The 22,561-nt window shown below is 38.7% G+C and overlaps 10 protein-coding genes across 13 annotated transcripts; 5 read left to right on the plus strand and 5 right to left on the minus strand.

Annotated features, from left to right (window-relative positions):
• The first annotated feature begins 38 nt into the window (after window positions 1–38).
• Window positions 39–3,572, plus strand: LOC114525641. Its single transcript, XM_028547039.1, has 3 exons — window positions 39–538; window positions 942–2,221; window positions 2,571–3,572. Exons 2-3 carry the CDS (start codon window positions 2,056–2,058, stop codon window positions 3,554–3,556), a joined length of 1,152 nt encoding a protein of 383 aa, XP_028402840.1. The 5' UTR covers window positions 39–538; window positions 942–2,055; the 3' UTR covers window positions 3,557–3,572.
• A 199-nt stretch (window positions 3,573–3,771) lies between these two features.
• LOC114525656 lies at window positions 3,772–7,777 on the minus strand. Its single transcript, XM_028547058.1, has 4 exons — window positions 7,178–7,777; window positions 6,385–6,910; window positions 4,802–6,175; window positions 3,772–4,692 (listed from the first exon to the last, which is right to left on the minus strand). The coding sequence occupies exons 1-4, from the start codon at window positions 7,595–7,597 to the stop codon at window positions 3,863–3,865; spliced, it is 3,150 nt and encodes a 1,049-aa protein (XP_028402859.1). The 5' UTR covers window positions 7,598–7,777; the 3' UTR covers window positions 3,772–3,862.
• Window positions 7,778–7,937: 160 nt separating this feature from the next.
• LOC114525651 lies at window positions 7,938–9,483 on the plus strand. The gene is made up of 2 exons (XM_028547052.1): window positions 7,938–8,000; window positions 8,263–9,483. Exon 2 carries the CDS (start codon window positions 8,425–8,427, stop codon window positions 9,313–9,315), a length of 891 nt encoding a protein of 296 aa, XP_028402853.1. The 5' UTR covers window positions 7,938–8,000; window positions 8,263–8,424; the 3' UTR covers window positions 9,316–9,483.
• A 352-nt stretch (window positions 9,484–9,835) lies between these two features.
• LOC114525654 lies at window positions 9,836–11,578 on the plus strand. Its single transcript, XM_028547056.1, has 3 exons — window positions 9,836–10,183; window positions 10,503–10,673; window positions 10,819–11,578. Exons 1-3 carry the CDS (start codon window positions 9,910–9,912, stop codon window positions 11,133–11,135), a joined length of 762 nt encoding a protein of 253 aa, XP_028402857.1. The 5' UTR covers window positions 9,836–9,909; the 3' UTR covers window positions 11,136–11,578.
• Window positions 11,579–11,831: 253 nt separating this feature from the next.
• On the plus strand, window positions 11,832–13,644 carry LOC114525643. Its single transcript, XM_028547040.1, has 3 exons — window positions 11,832–12,207; window positions 12,600–12,770; window positions 12,894–13,644. Exons 1-3 carry the CDS (start codon window positions 11,982–11,984, stop codon window positions 13,511–13,513), a joined length of 1,017 nt encoding a protein of 338 aa, XP_028402841.1. The 5' UTR covers window positions 11,832–11,981; the 3' UTR covers window positions 13,514–13,644.
• On the minus strand, window positions 13,521–17,415 carry LOC114525647 (cell division control protein 2 homolog). 2 transcript variants are annotated; one of them, XM_028547048.1, is made up of 4 exons: window positions 16,643–17,415; window positions 15,797–16,193; window positions 15,393–15,395; window positions 13,521–13,735 (listed from the first exon to the last, which is right to left on the minus strand). In XM_028547048.1, exons 1-2 carry the CDS (start codon window positions 17,163–17,165, stop codon window positions 15,808–15,810), a joined length of 909 nt encoding a protein of 302 aa, XP_028402849.1. In that variant the 5' UTR covers window positions 17,166–17,415; the 3' UTR covers window positions 13,521–13,735; window positions 15,393–15,395; window positions 15,797–15,807. The 2 variants fall into 2 exon arrangements, with proteins under 2 accessions (XP_028402849.1, XP_028402848.1); XM_028547047.1 differs by lacking the exons at window positions 13,521–13,735; window positions 15,393–15,395 and having other exon boundaries at window positions 15,455–16,193; window positions 16,643–17,413.
• On the minus strand, window positions 13,733–15,051 carry LOC114525649 (serine/threonine-protein kinase 35-like). 2 transcript variants are annotated; one of them, XM_028547051.1, is made up of 2 exons: window positions 14,703–15,051; window positions 13,733–14,166 (listed from the first exon to the last, which is right to left on the minus strand). In XM_028547051.1, exons 1-2 carry the CDS (start codon window positions 15,010–15,012, stop codon window positions 13,781–13,783), a joined length of 696 nt encoding a protein of 231 aa, XP_028402852.1. In that variant the 5' UTR covers window positions 15,013–15,051; the 3' UTR covers window positions 13,733–13,780. The 2 variants fall into 2 exon arrangements, with proteins under 2 accessions (XP_028402852.1, XP_028402851.1); XM_028547050.1 differs by having other exon boundaries at window positions 14,496–15,051.
• A 132-nt stretch (window positions 17,416–17,547) lies between the features above and the next one.
• Window positions 17,548–18,756, minus strand: LOC114525652 (serine/threonine-protein kinase pdik1l-like). The gene has a single exon (XM_028547053.1). The coding sequence runs from the start codon at window positions 18,615–18,617 to the stop codon at window positions 17,730–17,732; it is 888 nt and encodes a 295-aa protein (XP_028402854.1). The 5' UTR covers window positions 18,618–18,756; the 3' UTR covers window positions 17,548–17,729.
• Window positions 18,757–18,864: 108 nt separating this feature from the next.
• Window positions 18,865–20,260, minus strand: LOC114525648 (serine/threonine-protein kinase PDIK1L-like). The gene has a single exon (XM_028547049.1). The coding sequence runs from the start codon at window positions 20,157–20,159 to the stop codon at window positions 19,251–19,253; it is 909 nt and encodes a 302-aa protein (XP_028402850.1). The 5' UTR covers window positions 20,160–20,260; the 3' UTR covers window positions 18,865–19,250.
• Window positions 20,261–20,357: 97 nt separating this feature from the next.
• LOC114525645 lies at window positions 20,358–22,547 on the plus strand. Of its 2 annotated transcripts, none has more exons than XM_028547045.1 (4): window positions 20,358–20,420; window positions 20,537–20,718; window positions 20,841–20,924; window positions 21,129–22,547. In XM_028547045.1, the coding sequence occupies exon 4, from the start codon at window positions 21,256–21,258 to the stop codon at window positions 22,252–22,254; it is 999 nt and encodes a 332-aa protein (XP_028402846.1). In that variant the 5' UTR covers window positions 20,358–20,420; window positions 20,537–20,718; window positions 20,841–20,924; window positions 21,129–21,255; the 3' UTR covers window positions 22,255–22,547. The 2 variants fall into 2 exon arrangements, with proteins under 2 accessions (XP_028402846.1, XP_028402845.1); XM_028547044.1 differs by lacking the exon at window positions 20,358–20,420 and adding an exon at window positions 20,446–20,532 and having other exon boundaries at window positions 20,643–20,718.
• The last annotated feature ends 14 nt before the right edge of the window (window positions 22,548–22,561 follow it).

Consider the following 22,561-nt stretch of genomic DNA (forward strand, 5'->3'; position numbering starts at 1 on the left):
CGGTCACAATGTACTCTGTTTACAATAAAAGCTACGGCCAGACACTCAGGTGGACAGCTCCTTCAAAGACAACCTAGAAATCAATCCAGAAATATGGCGAGCCGAAAGCCAGTGGTTTTGCTATTTCGAGAAGATTACACACGAGTAAGAGATTGGGTTTTACGGTATCCAGATCGTGAAACCGGTGGCCAAATGTTTGGTTTATGGACTCATGAGAAAAATCCGTACATCAACATTATCACAGGTCCTGGCAAGAATTCCCGTCACGGTACTCACTCGTTTCATCAGGATATCGACTACCTAAAAAGCGTTGGTACCTTCTTGAATAAAGAATTTATGATGTGCCACATCGGTGAATGGCATTCGCATCATAAGTTGAGATTAAGGCAGCCAAGCAGTGGGGACCTAAACAGCATTTGGAAACATTTTCCCGCCGGAGTCGAACGCTTCCTGCTTATAATTGCGACAATCGAAAACGACGACGTTCGTCTAAATCCATGGCTTTTTAGAGCGTCGAGCCATACGCACGAAAGCATAGGTAATGTATTGAATACTAGACTAACTAGAGGTACAAATAGTTTGTTAGTCTGTCAGAAGCACTTCGTGACGGGTCGTAAATCGGGAAGGTTATTGACATTACAGTCACACATTATAAGTGCCTAGACGCGCTGTTTCCCAGAATCATCAGCAATATGACTGTCTGTGTGTTGTAATGTTGTGGCAATGGCCATGGTCTAAATAATCATTACTCTAACAATCAGAAAATCCAAAGGAATTATCTTGAAATAAAGTATTTGTTAATCATTTGAGAATCGTAGAGAGTAACATCAGTTTTGCAAGTGTGAGGTGAATAAAGACATCTAGTGCGCTCATTTTTACAGACTTAAATTATCCATTTCAATTAGAGTATTATCTTATGCTATTCCAACGCTATTTTACAGAAGTGAAATACATCGAAAAACCCAACGTTTTCATGAAGGATGAGATTGTTTTAAGGAATATTCGAAGTGGAGAGGAACAAAGTGGATCGCATCGACCCCAGAACCCGCCGATGCCAAGTGAGAGCTGGTTTCAAAGCGATTGGGGAGGCACCTTCGTCCAACTGCTCCATAGCAAACTGGAGAAATTCAAAAACCCATCAAAAGACATCGAGATGAGTAAAAAGAACGGGTGCCTTGGTCTTTCGTGTGAAACAAAAAGATGTCACGTTGTTCTTGAGTTTCCTCTCAATTTTCCTTGCGCACCATTGGTAATTAAATTGATGGGGCTCAGAACAGGCTCCGGCTCTTCAAGAGAAGTGATGCGATGGTCCGAGGAAAAAAGACATGATCAAGATCAAGTAGAATTTATTGATCAACTCATCAGTCATATGCACAGCCATTTAAGTCACCTTCGATAATACAAATCAAATTTTTGAACGTAAAACACGAAACAGTATTCCGCGCTCTGAGAGTGAATATGTGGTGAATATGATCACTGTAAATACGCTAAATAGAGAAATGTTAATCAATCGTTAACTTTGCAAAAGAATAAGTTCTGAGTTGTCTGTTTCAATGTTTTTTGTGGCTGAAATTGCTTTAGTACTTCATGGTAGACTACGCACCCGCTTCCGTGCAACCGCAGATATTGAAAACAGGAAAATGATAACAATCCGATCTGTTACTTGGAATTACAGATCAATTTCCATACTGGTCAAAGTGAAAGTGCGTCTCGAACCGGAACCGAAGCGGTTCATTTTATAAATACTGCGTCTATAACCAGGTAATCTTGAGAGGATAAAGAAGATACAATTCGATAAAGATAATTTTCTGCTTGTGTGCGAGTTCAAAGCAAAACTGACCACAATTTCTATGCAAATAAACGTGTATTTATCATCGATGAAAGAAGATGACGTAAGATGAATCGTTGATCTTTAGACTTAAAAACAAAAGAAGATTGATCAAGGTTATCTTTGGCTGATAGCTTCCTTTATATATGGCCTAATTCATAACAAAATATATTTTACATTATTCAACCTTTAAACTTAAGACGACTCACTAAAAACATAACAAAAACATGAGCAATCTATGGGGTAAGCCCTTTACTGTGTACATGTATGAACAAGAAATACGATTTCTGGAATGGTTGGTGTTACGGAGGCAGAATATCGAAACTGGTGGTGATTTATTTGGACTATGGCAAAGTGAAGACACTGTTATAGTTCAGCTTGTCATTGGACCAGGTAATAGAGACATAAAACACATTGCTTGTAGCTAGATTTATAGCATCAACTTGTATCACCTGACTGAGACCTCTGCGGGGGTCGCTATCAAGCCTTATAATCGCGTCTAGTTTTAGTTTCAATTCGTGAATACGATCCAATTTCCAATGTTTTAGAAACTCTAAATACCATTATTCACCAAGCTTTCATTGGTACAACTGACGCATGAATATAGCCATTTTTATATATAGCATATTATTGAATGAACATGGCATATTGCTGTTTATATACATTTTGGTGTTGAGTAGTTATTTGACGATGTTATAACAGCAATCAAGTCTATGCTGACACAATTTCTTTATTGGATCAGGTGAAGGTTGTTCACGTACGCAGACCTCATTCCACCAAGATGTAGATTATTTATCACGTGTGGGTGAAAAATTGACCAAGTCCCAAGGTTTGTGCAATATTGGTGAATGGCACTCGCACCATAGAATTGGTATGCCCACCCCAAGCTATGGCGACCAAACCACAGTATGGAGCAATATGGATTCAGTAGCTGGTGGTCGATTCTTGGTCTTCATTGCGTCCATAAGCGACTCGTTTAAAAAACCATCTGTTTCTATTCGGTGCTTTATGTTTACAACAAAGGATATGAGCGAAGGTTCACTGCAGATATTACAGGGGTATAGCCCGATTCGCGGGCAATTTAACGATGTAGCACCAGGTCCAGAGCAAGGGGTGGGTTGGGAAGATTTTGTGAAAAATTTCGAAAGCCATCATAGTAGCTCAACAAAAAAGAAAAAGGTTTCAAGATCTCCACAGAAGAGACAACCACGAACTCCCCCAGTGGGAAGCTCAACTCCTAAGTTCCCAACCTCCGAACCCCCAACTCTTAAATCCGCAACTCCTAAATCCCCAACTCCTAAATCCGCAATTCCTAAATCCTTAATTCCTAAATCCCCAACTCCTAAATCTCGAACTCCTAAATCCCTAACTCCTAATTCCCCAACGAAAAATGATACTCGTGAAACAAATTTGGAAAATGGAAATATGACGAAATATGGTAGCATAATTAAAAACGAAAAGACAAATGGAAAAAAGAAGCCACAAAATTCGAAAAATAGATCAAAAACTCCAAAGCGTGCCAAAAAAGAGAAAGGATCTACGACAGAATCAGATGACCAAACACGACTATTACGTGATTTTGCATCACCCCTACCCAATTCTGCCAGCGACATTGAGAGTAGTTCTTCTTGGAAATCTAAATTCAATAAACGGTTTTTCATTTTAGTGGGGGTTTTAGTGTTGATTGGAACAGTGGTGTTGGTGGTGGTCTTAGTTTTGAACGGATAAATCAATCAACAAGGAACAATCAATCGTAGATACAAAAAGTTTACTGACCACTTAACCACCATGTGTGGCATTGAAAAAACTATAATGATTTCTATTAAATATCAAACATACTGCTTGAGAGACGAGTGAAGTCAATGCCATATACATATTTTAAATATATAAAAAACACAAGTTGGCGTTGTAAGGAATGCTAGTAGTACGTATATATTGTGGTAAATCCGGTTATTATAAATAAATCAATATTGCTCAGTGTTTTTTGGACGTATCAATCTTTAGAAGAGCGGGAGAGCACCACTTGGGTCACAATCACTTTATCCTAACTCCGCCTTTCAATATTTCGACCAGTTCCATGACTGAAGGGGATAAAGAATCATCTTGTGCGAGACTTTCTGCTATTTCTTTCGCCTCATTCAAACACATCTTTCTTTTATCAATGCATCCCAACTTATTGTATTTCATTCCCAATTCAACGAGAACGGTTGCGACCATCACATTTTTCGATCCAGCATTCTTAGCGACCTCCCTGGCTTCTTCTAAATGTTTCAATGCCTCATCTGATTCATCCAGAACCTCGCAGATTGAGCTTAAGCCATAAAGACTGGACACTAGACCGGGGCTGGTGTTTTTTGCCGAGGAAATTTTCCTATCGAGTTCCACAGCCTTACTATAGTATTCCTTGGCTTGGGTATAGTCTCCTAACTCCTCTGAAACACAGGCGATATTCGAACAGACGGTTGCCATGGCATCGCTCACGCCATTTTCTCCATAGATAGCACAGTTCATTTGGTGCACGTCTTTATAACATTTGAGAGTTTCATCTAAGAGTCCGAGATCTTGATAAATTGTTCCCATGTTATTCAGGATATCTGAGGTGGTTGGATGCACATGATTGGGTCCCAGGATTTGATCCATGACTTCCTTCGCTTCTTGAAAGTAGGGAAATGATTCCTCTGACTTTTCAGCGCGTTTTAAAGCCACGCCAAGGTTATTCAGTGTCAGCGCAACTGTTATATGAGGTTTCTCGCAATACATATCTCTTGCCTGTTTTAAAGCGTTTTCCAGACTTTCAATAGCCTTCGTCGTTTGATATCTTCTGGAGAAGAAGTTTCCCAAATTGTTTAAACAAGATATTTTACCTTGAAATAGAAGGAAAAACTGATTATCATACTAGGTTGAGAGGGAAAATACTAAGCACGTGCATTAAAAAGGTGTGAATACTGCAGTTCATCTTAGTGTTTGTCTCACCTGGGTGGGAAATGTCACCGAATATGAGTTTCAGCAGTTCTAAGGATCTTTCGTACCAAAACAGAGCTTGGTCATTCAGATTACAACGCTCATAAACTGTGGCTGCATTTACATAGATCTTAGCCAACTCTACACTTTGATCTGCTTCGCCAAATAACCTCTTACTTAAATGCAATGCTTCCTTTACATACTCCAACGACTGGGTTTGATCATCTAGTTCAGACAAGGACAAGGCGATATTCAGGTTTAAGTGAATAATATCAATATCAGGGACGTCGAACAATTTCTCTTGCAATCTTTTAACTTCCAGAAATATTTTAATAGCTAGTCTAACATCACCAAGTTTGTAATGGGTCATGCCTATATTCTGCATCAGGCGGTTAAGAACAATCGTCTCAGTATCCTTCCCATACATTTCGTGGTGTTTGGCGATTGCTTTCTCCAAATGATCCCTAGCTTTTTCGTAAAGACCAATATAAAGGTACGACAAGGCTAGATTTTCAAGGCAATGCAACACACTAAGTTTTGAATTCCCCACGTTCTGATAATGTACTTCTAATGCCCTTTGAAAACACTCGAGACCTTTAGCATATTCTCCGTATTCATTATATATGATCCCTTGACTGTTAAGACAGAGGGAGTAATTCGGACTGTCCTGTGATTCGAATTGCAACAACTGTAGGGCTTTGGGAAAATTTTGCAACCGAAAATAAAGAGTCCCTAAAAGATCTGGACTCGATACTGAAACGGATAGATTTTTAAATATACTCACATCAATTTCATGATCTTGCAGATACTTCATACAAAACACGTGACAGCGCTCATTGACAACTTTACTAGTACTGAGAAGACGTACAAGGTAATCTTCATTGAAGTGTCGGAAAATGGGTGGTTCAGTAGATTTTGCTGAAACGCCGGCCAACTTTGGAATTGGTGAAATTAATTCTTTTTGTCCACCATTGGCCAGGTACGTTTTGAGACGAATTTCGTTAGCAATCGAAAGACAGACTCTGATGCTAGTACCTTCTGTGTCATCGATGATTCCACGTGCTTGCAAAGCTGAGATCACCTGCCACGGCGAGGCACATCGTACGTCAAATACCAGCCCCAAATCTGAGAGGAGCAGCGAGATAAGACGATAGAACTGCTTCTTCGCGTCGAAAAAAGCACCTATGGTACAATGCGAGCCAAGGTAGGAGTAATAGGGATGATACGAAGCAATATCTAACATCATTTGTTGAATTCCTCGCACAAAACCCACCGTTGCTGGAGTGAATTTCGTTACAGCATTTAGTTTTTCAGCCACACGTTCATTGTACTCGTCGAACAAGGGCCTCTCTCCATAAAGCAATGTAGCTCTTGACATAATATCAGCTAGATAATAACGGTTACAATTAGTTTTTAGAGAAACTGGAGCTGGATTATGCATACTTCTACTGACTGCACTGTGTCTATCACATGTGGAGGTCATAATTTAAACCTAAGATTGCAAAAATATTGAACATACCCTGGCAGATCTTGATATCCTGATATTGAACACTATATATTTATCCCGGACTTTTACGTTTTTTATTTATTCTTACCTAAATGATAACCTTCCTTTACAGCAATTTTTTCATCTTGCAATTCAGCCATTTGTTCAGGTGTTTTAATCAACTCTAATGCAGGCTTATCTTGCGTCGCCATTCTTCCAAGCGCGGTTTTGGAAGCCCATGGCATCGCTCCGTCGAATGAAATACCCCTACACGTTTGTGAGTCATAGAACCAATTGCTATTCGGGTCTGAAGACTGAAAATCGTTGAGCTCTTCAATCGCCAAAGTTGGCAAGATAGTCTCCCCAAGGTTAATAACTTTCATATGAAGAAAATGGCTTAGTACACGAAAGTAGTTGACCTTGTCTCCTATAGTTTGGTCGGAATATAGTATTGCAAATTCCAAATCAGAAAATGGAGTAGCTTCCATACGTGCTACTGAGCCTAGGGCAATGATAGCATAGTCACACGGCTTTTGACCAAGTCTACTCTCACATTCTTTGACTAACATTGATACGAGTCGGACGTACATGTCTTGAATGTCTCGAAAAACATCATGCATCTTCTCTGCATGAATCTTAAACAAAAATAAATACAATTTTGTAAAGGGGTACAGACATGCAAGCCTTAAAACACAGCTATGGTACATCATGCATTTGTTACATTTATAAATCTCTTGCGACGCTATCCAAAGTGCATCACAGTTAAAGTCGTTATAAAATCAAAACCATTAGCAGTTGTTAAATTCATATAATGCAAGACTTGGAATAACTTGAGCCCGTTTAAACCAGAATATCAAGGGATTGATTACAAAAACATTACAAGAGTCTTTAAAACTTTATACCTTATATTGATCTTCGGTTTGTTCTTTCGTGTTGAAGGAAGAATCTATTTCCTCGATCGACTCTTGCAAGATTCGTCTTTCGCGGGCAAGAAACTCTTTATGAGCATGTATTTCATTCCGGATCTCACTTGAACTCATCTCTTTATCATTTGTCAGGGTTAACAAAAATGCACGAAAGGTCTCCACGATTCTCCGAAGTACTTCATCTTCATCCGTGGTGTGATCCACACAGTCTGATCTTACAAGTGCTGCGTTGAAAAGTGCGTTAGCTTTGGTAAAATCCGCGCCATTCGCGCTTGCCTTTGCCTTCTTCAAGTAAAATTCACCAAGCTTTAGAAGGGCTGGCAGCTGCTTCAGTGAATCTGTGCCTGCCGCTCTTAGTTGATCAACAATCACCGACACATTGATCTCTTCGGCCATATATAAAGCCCTTTCTCCGTTATCGAGTGTCTGAAATTGTAACTAAGTTCGAACACTTGGGTATTTTAATAATTTGACGGTTGTTGGCTCGCTTGTAAGTAGCTTTACGACTGTTAAAAAATTAATTTCTTCGATTCATTAGCCATGTATACTTGATCATACACATACAGCCACTTGAATAACGCAGCATGAGACATGAGACACAGACAATCTGAGGTGAATAATTATAAATGCCAATGGAGTTACTTTGCTGGTAAACAAATATCGTGGAATATATCGTGGAGTATAATCTTTGATCGAAACAAGATCTAAAATCAAAACTGGAATCTGAAATGGAAACTGAAACCAAAACAACCACAGCCAGAGATCCGCATCGGAGATTATATATAACAACCCGTGTAAGGTGGGTGCAGATATTACTTGAATATTTGTCACTGTATAGTGTTGGAATGAGTTAGATTGGATTTCGGGATTCGAGATTAAGATAAAGTCATTATACTTGGAACTAAAATTCCTAGTAAAACTGAATAGCTGGACATATCATGTAAACATAATCTTACATATTCTTGGAAAACCGGAAGCATATTTGGTCTTATTTTCTTGGTATACAGGGACCTTTTAATTGTAAGTTAGTGCAAATAACAACTTGAATGTTCTGCTTGTAGGAGAAAAGAAAGAAAAGGTCAATACAATGCAGTACATTGCACTGCGAGATCTCGAAGAATTACTCTATCAATAAATGAGTCTGGTGAATGACAAATAGTGTCAAATGCTCAGTTGACTGAAGCCGTACGATTTAGCAGATAGAATATCGCAAGTTCGACGTGATGTCTATGTCAAATGGCAATGGCAATGCATTTACGGTGTACATATACGCGAACGAATTCGAGTACTTGAAATGGCTTGTGTTACAGAAAAGTTTTCTCGAAACGGGAGGCGACTTGTTTGGTGTTTGGCAGAGCGAGTCTTGTGTTGTCGTACAACTTGTACTCGGCCCTGGTGCGAAGTGTCGACGCACTACCACGTCCTTCTTCCAAGATATCGACTATTTAGGAAATGTCGGGCATTATTTGACATCAAATGAAGGCATATGTAACATAGGTGAATGGCATTCTCATCACCGCCTTGGTCTGGCCTATCCAAGCGATGGGGATCAAAGAACTGTCTGGGAGCATATGCCCACAGTCAGTGGCGGACGATTTCTGGTTTTTATCGCAAATATCGAAAGTTTTGGGGACGCGAAAGTCGGTTGTTTCATGTTCAATACCAGCACAAGAAAGATGACTCAAGGTAAATTTGAATTTCTCATGAACTGCAGTCCAATTCGTCATACCTTTGCGCGAAAGGAACAATTCAAACACGAGGCAGAACCGCGTCAAAATTGGGAGACGTTTTTCGCGTCGAAACTGAGAAAGGTTCAACGTGGACGTGGGAATAAAGTGGGTGATGGCGACCTTGAATCACTGACAACGGGTGATTTTTGCGTGTGCGATGTCAAAGATAGGCATCATGAGAGTTGCTGTGAAGGTTGTCAATGCTGTGATTGCCTCCCGTGTTGTGATTGTGATTGCGCGACAAGCATATGCGGATGTTTCAGAGCCACTTTTTCAATCTTTTGTCGCATTGTTGCTAACTTAGGGAGAACGCTTATTGGATGTCTGACTTCTCTTTATCGAAAAATACGTCCGGACGGTCGGCGAACGTCGTATGAAGATTAAGGAAGCCACAGTTTACCATCATCGACATTATATAACTTTTAAACTTATTTGTATACTAGTTAAATCTCATTCTAAATTTGAAAAACTGACTGCAATAAAGGGTAAATTGATACAATAAAAAGATTAACAAATATTAGTGTATTGCCAACAATGAAATTGAATGAACATGTTATTAATTCTACTGAAAATAATTCATAATTTATTTCTTAGAAACATCATCATTGCGATTTTTTGTTATAAGCAACTCATCACATGGATCCTTTGCTTCTGGCTTTTTTGCTAGAGGACTGGCACTCTCATGCAATAAGACTTTTGCCTCGAGCCTTAAAAAATCTCTGTGCGGTCCTGATGCGAACCAGTCCATGATATTAAAACAACTATTGCATATAAGATTACGTCTAGCTATGCAGAGATGCACAATTAGCAACCGCTTCCTAGTAAGACTGCTCTGTATTCCTAGAAACAACATAAAAGCGAAATTAATTAAACATTTATAGTGTAAAAAATTGCAGCGGCTTTTTGGGAAAAGCAATAGTGTTAGTTGAACGTTTGGGACAAATCAAGACGTTTCATTTATTCAAGATTTAGTCTCGAATGGAATTAGTCTCGATCTCGAACCAGCCTTCCAGTTCCTCGCTGAATGCCCGAGATAGCGGAAGCGTCAGTGTTTATATGTACGAACACGAGTTAAAATTTCTGAAGTGGCTCGTTCTGCAGAAACGTGATATTGAAACCGGTGGTGATTTGTTTGGTTTATGGCAGGACAAACGGACGGCAGTTGTACAACTTATCTTAGGTCCAGGGAAGGGATGCAAACGGACAACATCATCATTTCATCAGGACGTGAACTATTTAAGAGAAGCTGGCGGTAAGTACGTGGCATTTGTAACAGCAAATTCTGAGTTCCAGATGAATAAAATCATTCTAACTTTCAGCAGGTGTATGAATAACGTCAGAGTGCATTGGGAATATCTATCCTAGTTGCCAAGTGCAAATGCAAAGAGAAACAGCTCAACTCAAAAACTAAAAGCTTTATAATAGCAGGCTGTATGCGTTAGTGGCTATTCTTCATAACGATTTACTAAAAGCAAAGTTGTCCTTATATTAGCAATAAATGCGCCGAAGAAGCAGCACACTTTCTTCCCAATTGCCAGATGCTTCTACAACACTGATTACATTCTTCTCAGGTTACTTGACTTCCTCGCAAGGATTATGTAATATTGGAGAATGGCATTCACACCACAAATTAGGTTTGGCAGAACCAAGTCATGGGGATCAGAACACCGTGTGGAAACATTTACCTGACGTCGCTGGAGGAAGGTTTATAGTGTTCATCGCAAACATCACAGGTGAACCAGGTGAGGTATCGGTACAGATAATGCATAATATTCTTGAGGTTTATGCTGACATTTCACGAAAGTAAGATTATAACAAAATTTTAGAGTATGTTTCTGAAGGCTTGACATAACATGAGAAGTATATTTATATATTTCAATATTTCAGCAAGGGTAAATATTGGATGTTTCCTCTTCGACACAAGTCTACAAAAAATGCTAACAGGTAATATCAAATGTCTATCATGTCCAAGTCCTGTTCGCCTGACATTGGAGAAGACGACGATGTACCATAAAATAACCTCAGACGCAGAAGATGGACAAGATTGGGAAACATTCAAAATTGAAAGCCACACCACTGACCAAGAAACAACTACGAGAGTTCAGAGCTACCTGAATGGAATTATAGAATCACTTCGCGCTTTTTACGAGTACATACGCAGGTGCACTAATAATCGCAATTATGAAGATATTGATAATCAATGATTTTACTGTTATAGTTGTTATAATGTATTATAATATTGATGTTGATTGTAGGTCTAAAAAGCAAAGGAACAGAAAAATACTATTTATAACCAAATCCGGTTAAGCAGCTCAGGTCTTTTACTCCGTCAGGAATAGACAGCTCGTTTATGTCAGGGCTATAGGCGTTTTAGAATAAGCTAATGCATGGTTTGTACGAGCAAACCCCCTTCCTTCCCCGGAAACTCTGTTTCGAGGTGGAGAATGCAGCAATTAATGTTAAACATACCCAGGAATGCATGAGCTGTCTCATTCTTTGCGCGGCACAGCAAGATGCATGAACAATAATATTTCCCGATATAAATTTACCAGTATAAATTTATTTAAAAACACATGCACATGCAGTCGAATGTAAACGAATGTGAATGTTAAGAATGTTAATGTTATATCCTGTAGTTATATTCAAATAAAAACGATTCATCCGGCATTTTTCATTTATACTGTAAATAATTTTTATTCTTATGAACCTCAGTATAGCCAACCACTCGCAAACGTTTGATGGTATTGCAGCAAGTTCGTGACGAGTCTAATTAATATGACTATATAAAAACAACAATTTAATTACATTATGCTGCATAACAAATAAGCTTATTAAGCTTTTGTCCAACCCAGCATGGAAGCGAAAATGCAACGGTATTTCCTGGTAAGACTTCTGTATTCTTGGAAGAAACACAAATGAAAGTGAACACATCAGTAAGCACACGTAGTCGTAGTGTACAACACTTCCAGAGAAATAGAAGAGTAACATTGGGTTAATGATTAAGAGTTTACACTTTGATTCATTGCATGTAACGTTTAATAGTTATATAAATGGCGAATAACGGAAGCGTCAGTGTTTATATTTACGAACACGAGTTAGAATTTCTGAAGTGGCTCGTTCTGCAGAAACGTGATATTGAAACCGGAGGTGATTTGTTTGGTTTATGGCAGGACAAACACACGGCAGTTGTACAACTTATCTCAGGTCCAGGGAAGGGATGCAAACGGACAACAACATCATTTCATCAAGACGTGGACTACTTGAAAGAAGTTGGTGGTAAGTAGCTAAGTGTTTCTAGAAGCGAGTTCTCGCCAAAGTCTCACACCAGATTAGAATTGAACTGACGTATAATTCCACTCGAAATTGAAACCCTTTGAACCTCTGCGAAAAAAAATCAATGTTTTGGACAAAGTGTATAAACATCTTGACCACTTGCTAAGAGCTGAAGTGAAAGAAAAAGCAGCCGCAACTTCGCACAATTGTGCTGTGCGCAATTCCACGCAAAGTCAATTCCAAGCATACCAAGCTGATCACTGATGTCGTGATGCGGAACAAATCCTATATAATACACAAGCGATCTTATAATTCAGCAACAAGAAGTAAACAGCCGACTTCTTTTCCTAAATATCAGGTGTTCTGTCAACAAATATTAAATTCTTACATTATAGAATATTTGACTTCCTTACAAGGATTATGTAATATTGGAGAATGGCATTCACACCACAAATTAGGTTTGGCAGAACCAAGTCATGGGGATCAGAACACCGTGTGGAAACATTTACCCACCGTAGCTGGAGGAAGGTTTATAGTTTTCATTGCGAACATCACAGGCGAACCAGGTGAGGTATAATGCATGATGATGTTTTTGTAAGTTGTCGTGGACGTCTTCACAAAACTATATTTCTGAAACCTTTCAGCTTGACAGAACAATAAAAGTATTTTTGTATATTTTAATATTTCAGCAAGAGTGAACATTGGATGTTTTTTATTCGACTCAAGTCTACAAAAAATGCTAACAGGTAATATGAAATGTCTACCGGCATACTCAAGTCCCGTTCGCCAGAAGGTGGACATGAAGTATCACAACATAACCTCAGATGCAGAATATGGACAAGATTGGAAAACATTCAAGCGTAGCCACACCACTGACCAAGAAACACAAACGTCAAATGAAAAATTTGGACAAGACTGGGGAACATTCAAGCGTAGCCACACCACTGACCAAGAAACACAAACGTCAAATGAAAAAATTGGACAAGATTGGAAAACATTCGGGACCGAGAGTGATGAATTAAGAACAAGCGTCAAATCAACTGGACCAGTAACAGCGGCAGACGCCTCGTCATCTAAAAATAAAAGCGTTTGCGACCAGAATGAGACTATTGAAGAACAATACGATGACCGTCGTCCTCTTATTTCACACAGTGGCTCTGGTCAGGAGGAAACGAGCTGGATTAGAAAATTACTCCGATTACTATGTTGTTGTTGTTGTTGCTGTTGTGAAGGAAGTTGTGACGATTGTGGTTGTTGTTATTGTAAATGTCATTGTGGTTGTGATGGTCGTGGTAAGAAATTCAACTGAAGTCAATTACATTACCTTATACATTGTCGATACTATTATTCTTAGTAAAAAAACGCTTGGAAAAACATACAAATTAAACTTATAGCTAAGTTAAATCATGTATTAATTTGTCCCATATATGAAATGTGTTCCGTTGAATTCATGTGCTCAGTTACTGATTTTTATTTCCATATAATTACTCTCAAGTTTATGAGCCCCCTCCATACAGCAAAACTGACTGATGACCAGAAACGGTTCACCAAAAATAATGCATTCAATTCTTGACCTTTAGTACACAAGTTGAAACCAGGTTTGTAATCTTGATCTTAAAACGTTCTGAACGTCTTTAGCGGTTGGTCTTTCTCTCGGATCATACTTCAACATACGTTCAATTAATCGTCGTCTTCTTCCTTGAAATGGAACTGGGAGGTCCCTTTGCTTCTCATGCATCTCCGTCCCGATCGGTTCTTTCTGTTTATTCTTCGTCTTAACAAAGACACCATAATATCTTTTGCTGCCGTAGTCGCGGTACATGCCTTCTAAGATTGCATGGAACACAATGCCCATCGAGAATACATCGACTTTGTTGTTATGATGATTCCCGAGCATTTCCGGTGCCACATAAGCAATTGCTCCAACGCCCTGGTCGATGTAGTATTCCTTCCATGTTTGCCCTCAGAAATTCAATTGTAACACGAGATTACATTTTATTAATTTAACATAGAGTTTACTGCATGGAAGTTTATTATGCAACCCTAAATTGTCACATGCCACTTCTTATCTTAACAGTCGATCCAGGTTTTTAAACTTTTTAAAGGCCTTCCCAAAATCGCCGTCGTCGCTGCTTGGCGACTTTAAGATACATAACCACCTTTGGACGGCTAGGAATCTTAGAAACTCTTATATATGATTGATTTTATCAATGAATTTCAGTAGTTTAAAATAAAATAAAAAAGCTATGGCATAGATTATCTGAAACATGCAGCATCAGGTATATATATACCTTCAGACCGTTGAGCAAATCTTCGCGCAAGGCCAAAGTCAGCCACTTTAATAACATTATCCTCAGTTAACAAGATGTTATCTGGCTTCAAATCCTGATGTACGATTCCTTCGCTGTGTAAATAAACGACGGCTGATGTAATACTGCGCATCCAGGCAAGCTTCTGGGTTTTCGAATTTTGTTGGGCCAATTTATTATTAAGCCCACCTTTTGAGCAGTACTCCAGCAACAAGGAGAAATCAACCTCCATTTGCCACTCTTGCCTTACGCCAAAATCGTACATCTCCACAATGTTAGTATGGTTTAAACCTGTCAAAAATGTGATCTCCCTAATGGCATTTTCGAGATCTTCATTTCGAATGCACTTTATCAACTTTATGGCAAGGATCCGTCGCTTACCACCAGATTCCGTTGCTTGAAAGACTTCCCCGAAAGCACCCTGACCGAGTTTTTTACCCAGTTTATATAATATGCTTGGTTTTCTGTATTCACACGCTTCCTCGACTGTATCCATCATCGCAAAATCTAGATCTCGGTAAAATACGTCTCACTTTCGTTTTCTTACATTCCTTGAATGAATTTTTTAGCATCATTGAATTCGTGTTTTACATAAAAATTTGCTCTTTACAATCCTCTCCACGCAGCAGGCACGCATTATTTTCATTAAACACTTCAATTATACAAAGTCCTTCATGAAATAAACAATTTAACAAAAACCGTGATGTTTAGGTAAACATTGTAGCCGCATGTACAGACAGTGATATAGTCTAATTCTTTACAGCCTTCAAAATATACGGGAATACCACATCAAATGAAACGAATTTGAATGAATTCGCACCTCATAGTTGTAGCGCTTAGCTTGCGTATAGTAATTGCATGTTATTTTGTAAAACAAGTTCACTATAACATCATACAGAACAAAAATTGTACAAAGAGGTACAAACATCCTTTCTCCACCGTTCGCAGGTTTTAAATTTAACCAATATTTTTATTCCGTATTTAAATCTAATCATTATTTCCAGTTGGCTACCAATAATAATAAAACTATAATATAGAATCAACGCTGTTCGTTTTTTTTTATATAATAATATACTCATCTCCTTCGGTTGATATCAGTTCATCGATGCTGCGGGTATATAGCTTAATATGGCAATATATTAAAAAATTCTCCAGTTATTCGTAGTCTCGTAGATGAAACGACTAGCCCGAATATTAATACATAAGTGTTTTTAACAGCATGCAATGGGCCTGAACTGGTGTCCAACAATGTTCAACAAACACTATGAAATCACAAAGCAGACCATCTTGACCTTTAATACACAAGTTGAAACCAGGTTCGTAATCTTGATCCTAACACGTTCTGAACGTCTTTAGCGGTTGGTCTTTCTCTCGGATCATACTTCAACATCCGTTGAATTAATCGTCGTCTTCTTCCTTGAAATGGAACAGGAAGCTCCCTTTGTTGCTGATGCATTTCCCATCCAATCGGCTCTTTCTCTTCATTGTCGGTCTCAACAAAGACACCATAACATCTAATTTCGCCGTAGTCGCGGTACTTGCCTTCCAGAATTGCATGGAACACGATGCCCATCGTGAACACATCGACTTGTTCGGTATGCCGTGTTTCGAGCATTTCTGGTGGGGCGTAAGCAATTGCTCCTACGCCTTGATGAAGATAGTATTCCCGCCTGGTCTGACCTCAGAAATTAAATCATACTCATAATTATTGATAGTTATATCAACCGTAAGAAAACACTTTAAGTTCTTAAATAGCAATGTAATCGGTAAGTTTGGTATGAGGAAAGAGGAAGCTGCCTCCTTTAATCGATTCAAAACTTAGGCAGAAAATAATCTCAAGTGCATGGTAAAGTACTTCCTTAGATTTACCTATGAACTGTACAATACGCTAGTTGTTTGACATGGGCTTACGTCCGACCTTAAATTACAGATTATTGCGGATTAATCGATCTATTTCTCGTATTTTATTATTTAGTCTGAGAGATAAAATAGCCCATGACAATAACTGACTTGGGTTAATAAATCTAGGTTATAAATCTTCGAATCTCGTGATGATGTTTACCAATTATATATAATATGTAAATATGCAAGTTGAACGTGCATGTATCGAAGCTCACGTGCATATATACCTCTGATTGGTTGGGCAAAACGTCGTGCGAGACCAAAGTCAGCTACTTTTACAACACCATCATTTGTTAACAAGATGTTATCTGGCTTCAAATCCTGATGTACGATTCCTTCGCTGTGTAAAAAAACAACAGCATCTGTAATACTTCGTATCCAGTCAAGCTTCCGGCTTGTAGGATTCTCTTCAGCAAGTTTTTCACGAAGCGGTCCGCCAGGGCAGTATTCGAGAACCAACGAGAACTCGACTTCCATTTGCCAATGTTGTCTTGCGCCAAAATCGTATATTTTCACAATGTTTTTGTGGTCTAAAGCTTTTAAAGCAGTGATTTCCTGTACGGCATTCTCTAGGTCATCATTTTGAGTGCATTTTATATATTTCACCGCAAAGATTCGTTTACCGCCGCATTCCGTCGCCTTAAAAACCTCTCCAAAAGCACCTTTGCCAATTTTATCACCCAAGCTGAATTCTATGGCTGGTTTTCTGTATTCAGACACGGTCCCGACCGAATCCACCCCGGAATCCATTTTGACTGATTTCTCATTAATTTGTAATCTGTCGTACTTTCGTTTTCACAGTAAGCATCGCTTGCGTTTAGCAAATAAATTTATTCATCAGCGTCTTGTCCGCTCAGGAAGACTTGTTTCAGTTTATCATTCCACTTGAACTATACCTTGTCTGCAATGAAACAAAATTTCACCAAAAGGAGCAGACGTATTGTGTATCGTGAAAAGTATATATGATACTGTCATGTTGACCAGCTCAGCCTCAGATCATCAACTTCGGAAATCAAAAACTTGAAAGTGGAAGTTTTCGTGAGAAGAAGAGCTCAAGCCATTCTAAATTAGGTCTAAAGATTTTAAAACGAAAACCATACGATCTACTCTTAAACATTCATGTTTGTCTGTTGCATGTTCTATGATTACTAGCCTTCAAAATATACAACACTATACAACACTATACAACACGGCTTGAGACAAATTTACATAAGTTTCGCACTTCGATAACTACGGCTTCAATCATCGTAAATGTCTACCCAATAGTAAGTCTGCTTGGATTCACGTTTGCAAACGTGCAAAAAAAAAGAAAAGTCAAAGTATGATACATGGCCATGGTCTAGACAAACATTGTCTCAAAATTACTCCAATCTCATTGGCATCTGGTCTCGCTTTGTACTCATATTTCAGTGTTCTATTCAGCAACTCCGTGATTGCTGGCGAAGTTGTTTTGGTAAACGGCAAATTAACATCACGTTTGCTGTTAAACATTAAGATGCCAAGAGGCTGACGATTGCTACCAACGAAGATTCCGTAAAGTCTTTCATCATCGACCACGATAAAAGTTCGTTCGAGGATCGCATAAAAAATGACCCCAAGAGCAAAGATGTCAGCTTTATACGTATAATGTTCCTCTAAGACTTCTGGTGCAACATAGCATCCCTGACCCACTCCGAGATTCAAATAATAGTCGTACCAGCTTTGATCATCATTTTTCCTTCCAAAGTATTCCACCAAACCAAAATCTGCAAGCTTCACCACACCTCCGGACGTCAACAGCACATTCTGAGGTTTCAAATCTCGATGAACGATGTTATTTTTGTGCAGGAACGCCACAGCAGCCAGTATTTGCCTCATCCATTGAAAATTCTCTGTACTGGTGCTCTCGTTTTTTAATTGTTCGTTTAGGTTACCCTTGCTACAATACTCGAGAAGAAGACTTAAAGTCGCTTCGAATGGAGCACTCTGAGAGACTTGAACGTTGTAAAGTTTGATAATATTCACATGAGTTAACTTCCCCAGAGCTTTAATCTCGGTTATAGCGTTGTTGAGGTCTTCGTTGTTGACGCATTTGATATCTTTCACTGCATAAAGTGTCCCTCGTTCTTTCTCGTGTGCTTTGTGGACAGTTCCAAAAGCTCCTTTGCCGAGCTCCACTGTACGAGTGTACTCAATTCTTGAAATATGGTGGCTACACGACATTGTAAGTGCGGATTTCCGTATACATGCAATGTTCGATGGGTATTCCTGAGCGAAACAGCCTTTCGCATTCCAGGAAATCTAAGCATGACTTTTCCTAGAACTCATGAATGCAACCTGCAATGTGATACACCAGCAATAACCAGCTCCTTGCACTAAGATTTAGAGTAAAAGGTTGTTGACTGCATTAAGAAAGCAAACTCAAATTAAGGACGTGAATATATGTTAAAAAACAGATAAATACCATGCATCATGTCAATTTCCAATCTCCAGGAAAATTTTACTTTCACAATCTTTTTCCAAGTAAAAATATTTTGGTTATACTTCTATTACAATACATAGATATATATTACTCGCTAACCACATATAGGTTCGCCAGGTCCATAATCGTGCATTTAAAAAAAAATTCGCATTTACACATTTATCTGCAACATATTCGTATAGATATTAAAATATATAATCTTGCATTTATAATGATTATAAAATAAATCTTTTACAGTTACGTCAGAGATTAAGTCTTCAATCACATTTTAATAAGTTGTAAGGGGATTTCCCTTGAAGCTGTTTTCGCAGAATCCGGAAAACGAAACTGCAAATTCATATTAATTGATGCTTGGAATTATAAAAATCATCAAATCACAATTCTTTCGCGTAATCTTGCAACTTTCCATTGATAGTAGACGCTGATGCACGCTTCTTTTGATCGAAAAACAGAGCAGAACCAACAATTTGAGCCATTTTAGGACTACTTTTTGAAAACGGCACTTTGAGTCCTGCATTATCTGAATACATTTGCATTCCTAATGGTGCCCGATCGAACTCGTCCACACGTATAAAAATGCCGTAAAATTTCATTCCGTTAATTTCCGCACAACTTCGTTCAACTATAATGTACATAAGAACACCTAATGCAAAAACATCAGCTTTCTCCGTGTAATGGCCGTTGAAAACTTCTGGTGCCATGTAAAATAACGTTCCGCACTGCGTGGTCATGTAGTATTTCTCCCAGCTCTGGTCTTTTCGTTTCGCCGCGACGAAATCGCACGATAGGCCAAAATCACCGATTTTAACGTTATCGTTCGCGTCCATAAGGACGTTGTCGGGTTTCAAATCACGATGTACAAGCTCTAAGGCGTGTATGTAGGCCACAGCTTCGGATAATTGTTGCATCCATTTAACATCGAGAGCTTTAGAACTTGGTTTGTCCAGTCGGTCGTTAAGAGTTCCGCCACAACAATACTCGAAGATCATGTAAATTTCAGCCCAGAAATCATCCTTCTGCTTGCAACGTGTTTCATACATTGCCATGATGTTATGGTGTTTTAGTTTGCTCATAGATTTCAACTCTTGCATGACGTTCTCGAGATCATCATTGGATCCACATTTTATCTTCTTTAAGGCGAATTTTACATGTGTTTTTACGTCGGTGACCAAGTACACTTCGCCAAAACCCCCAGCGCCAAGAGTCTTTATATATTGGTATTCTTTCCAATCGAACTTTACTGGGACATAGGCAGACATGGCTGACGACTGATTCTGTCCCATGACTCTCGTTTAAGAGCAAGCGAGGTATATCCAGAAAAAAGTTATGTTTCAGTTGGCAAGTCGGTCATCTGACCATGCATCGTGTACTTTAGTCTCGCAAACGATCATGGGTATATGGCACTTACTAGTTGTCAGAAACAGAAGATGTGATTCGCGATTTAACGATTTGTTTCCCACAAAAACATTCATACAATATTGATGTCAATGCCAACAATGACGGGTTATATACATCGACAAATATAATGTTGATTTGGAGACACGGTAGGACAAACTGTCCTTTGTTTCGTCTTAACATCGCTTAAGATGAATGACAAATAGATGACGACATTGTTTTCTGATGCTTCCGTCTCTTTTCTTCATGTAAACTGCTGATGTAGGTACCAAGAAAATGAAAGGAATTATAAATAATCTGAATCCACAATCCGTGCCACAATCCAGTTTCCACACGACTCATCCACTACATCCAGGTTTTATTATACTTAGAATCTCTCTCCATGCTTCCACAAATCAAAAGTGAAACGTGCGTTTTTCCTGGAAGTTAGGAGCGGAAATCGCACAGGTATATAAAATATGAACTACGAATATCCGGCGGTAGTGGCAACTCCGGTTGGCAATTCATGTACACACGACTTAACTTATCAGTAAATACAGTACTCAGAATCTCGCTTGGCTGTTTCGTAGGTTAATAGTAGACTTGGATCTATTTGGTCTCTGTGAACACTGAAGTGGACCCAACAAAAGCATTTATATATCAATAAATATAAAGTACGTAAGTAACTCAAGTATAGAACGGTTGATAGTGAAAGTATGCTTGATTATAGTTGACGTGTGAGGATTCGCGGCAGCTTTTTTATTGATTGTTGCTCGTAATATAACAACGCTTTTATAACTACCAAATTGAACATTGGCTTATACCCATTGTGAATATATGTCGATCCAAATTATATACCTCTGATGTATCCATTTTAGGTCAATCGTTACGTCATTTGCTCACTGCAAGGAAAGTCATCTCAGAATATCATCATTGGGAAGCGATACTTCCTTGCCCCGACTGTATTTTCATACATAGCACTGAATCATAGAAATACTGAAAGAAATGCCATCAGAAAGAAATCAAGGAATCCCGATAACACAATGCGTTCATATCTTCGAAGGTGAACTCAGGCGGCTAAGAAGCCGTCTGGATACCCCAATAGGAATAAAGGGCTTAAGTTGTTATTTATACGGCCTGTGGACACACAGTTCTAACGTCGTTGTCTACTTAGTCGTCTCATGTGGGAAAGAACTCGAATACGCTGAAAAGCACAAGTTAAACTGCGTTGGATATGTTGCAAAAGAGTACACAGAACATTTATATGATATAGCACTCGTGCAAACTAAAGAGTCTCTGTCAACTAGACGACAGCATGTGATAGTTGATGTGAGCGACACGAAGAAGTCAGGTTTGTTGCACGCGTACGGATCACATCTTTATGTGTTACAAAGGGGAGAACATGTTTTCAATTTAGAGAGAAGTCTGCAGGTAAATATTCTGAAAAACGAGAGTCCATTCAGAAAAGACGCACCACCTGTGGCCGAGGCTGCTCAAATTAACTGGCATGAAATCAAAAGCGAAAGTAGATCGAATTCAGGCGAGAGGAAAGGACAACTTGTGAAAGAAATCAAGACACCGGAGAAGAAACTAAGTAATTTGGATTCCGCACGTGAGAGAGAGAGAGAACCCAGACGTCGGTCGAATATCGAAAGAGAAACTGGCTCTTCTGGCGGCAATCAAACGAAGGGTTATCTGGAAAGTAAAATTACCCAAAGCTTGAGTATTGTTAGAAGTATTAAACACAAAGTCAAAAGTCAATTTGGCGTGCAGGATGACGACCACATAATGATTGAAGAATTTGTAGATAAGCTGGTGCTTAGATTTGGTCATAATTCTGAGAATTGGGAAATTGAGTTAAAATGGGGGGAAAGTGGCGAGTATTTTGTTGAAATATCTTCTTCGAATTCAGCAAAAGCACATTCACAAGAGTTTCATCAATCAAGTTTTGTTGTAGATGAAATAAAGAGATTATGTGGATGTGAGACATGTAGTAAACAATAAGCTTAAAATAAATCACGAAGTAAGAAAATACAGCAGCAAGTAGTTGGGTGACTGTAGAGATATCAGTAAATATATAAAGGCGAAATTAATCAGATAATAATTCCATAACATAAATGCCACAATCAGTTGTTAAAAATGTAACAATAGCCGGCTTCACTATATACTACAGAATATATGATCTATCTTGCACATTTGTACCAAGCACTCGACTGATATACAGTTAGTGCAACCATAACGTATAATTGATACATAATGTAAAATTAAAATAAAATAATCATGACAAACTGGCTCATTTTATATTTCCTAA

This window comes from Dendronephthya gigantea, unplaced genomic scaffold (assembly GCF_004324835.1).
Source record: "Dendronephthya gigantea isolate DGI-Jeju-01 unplaced genomic scaffold, DenGig_1.0 000035F, whole genome shotgun sequence".
NCBI classification, from domain to species: domain Eukaryota; kingdom Metazoa; phylum Cnidaria; class Anthozoa; order Malacalcyonacea; family Nephtheidae; genus Dendronephthya; species Dendronephthya gigantea.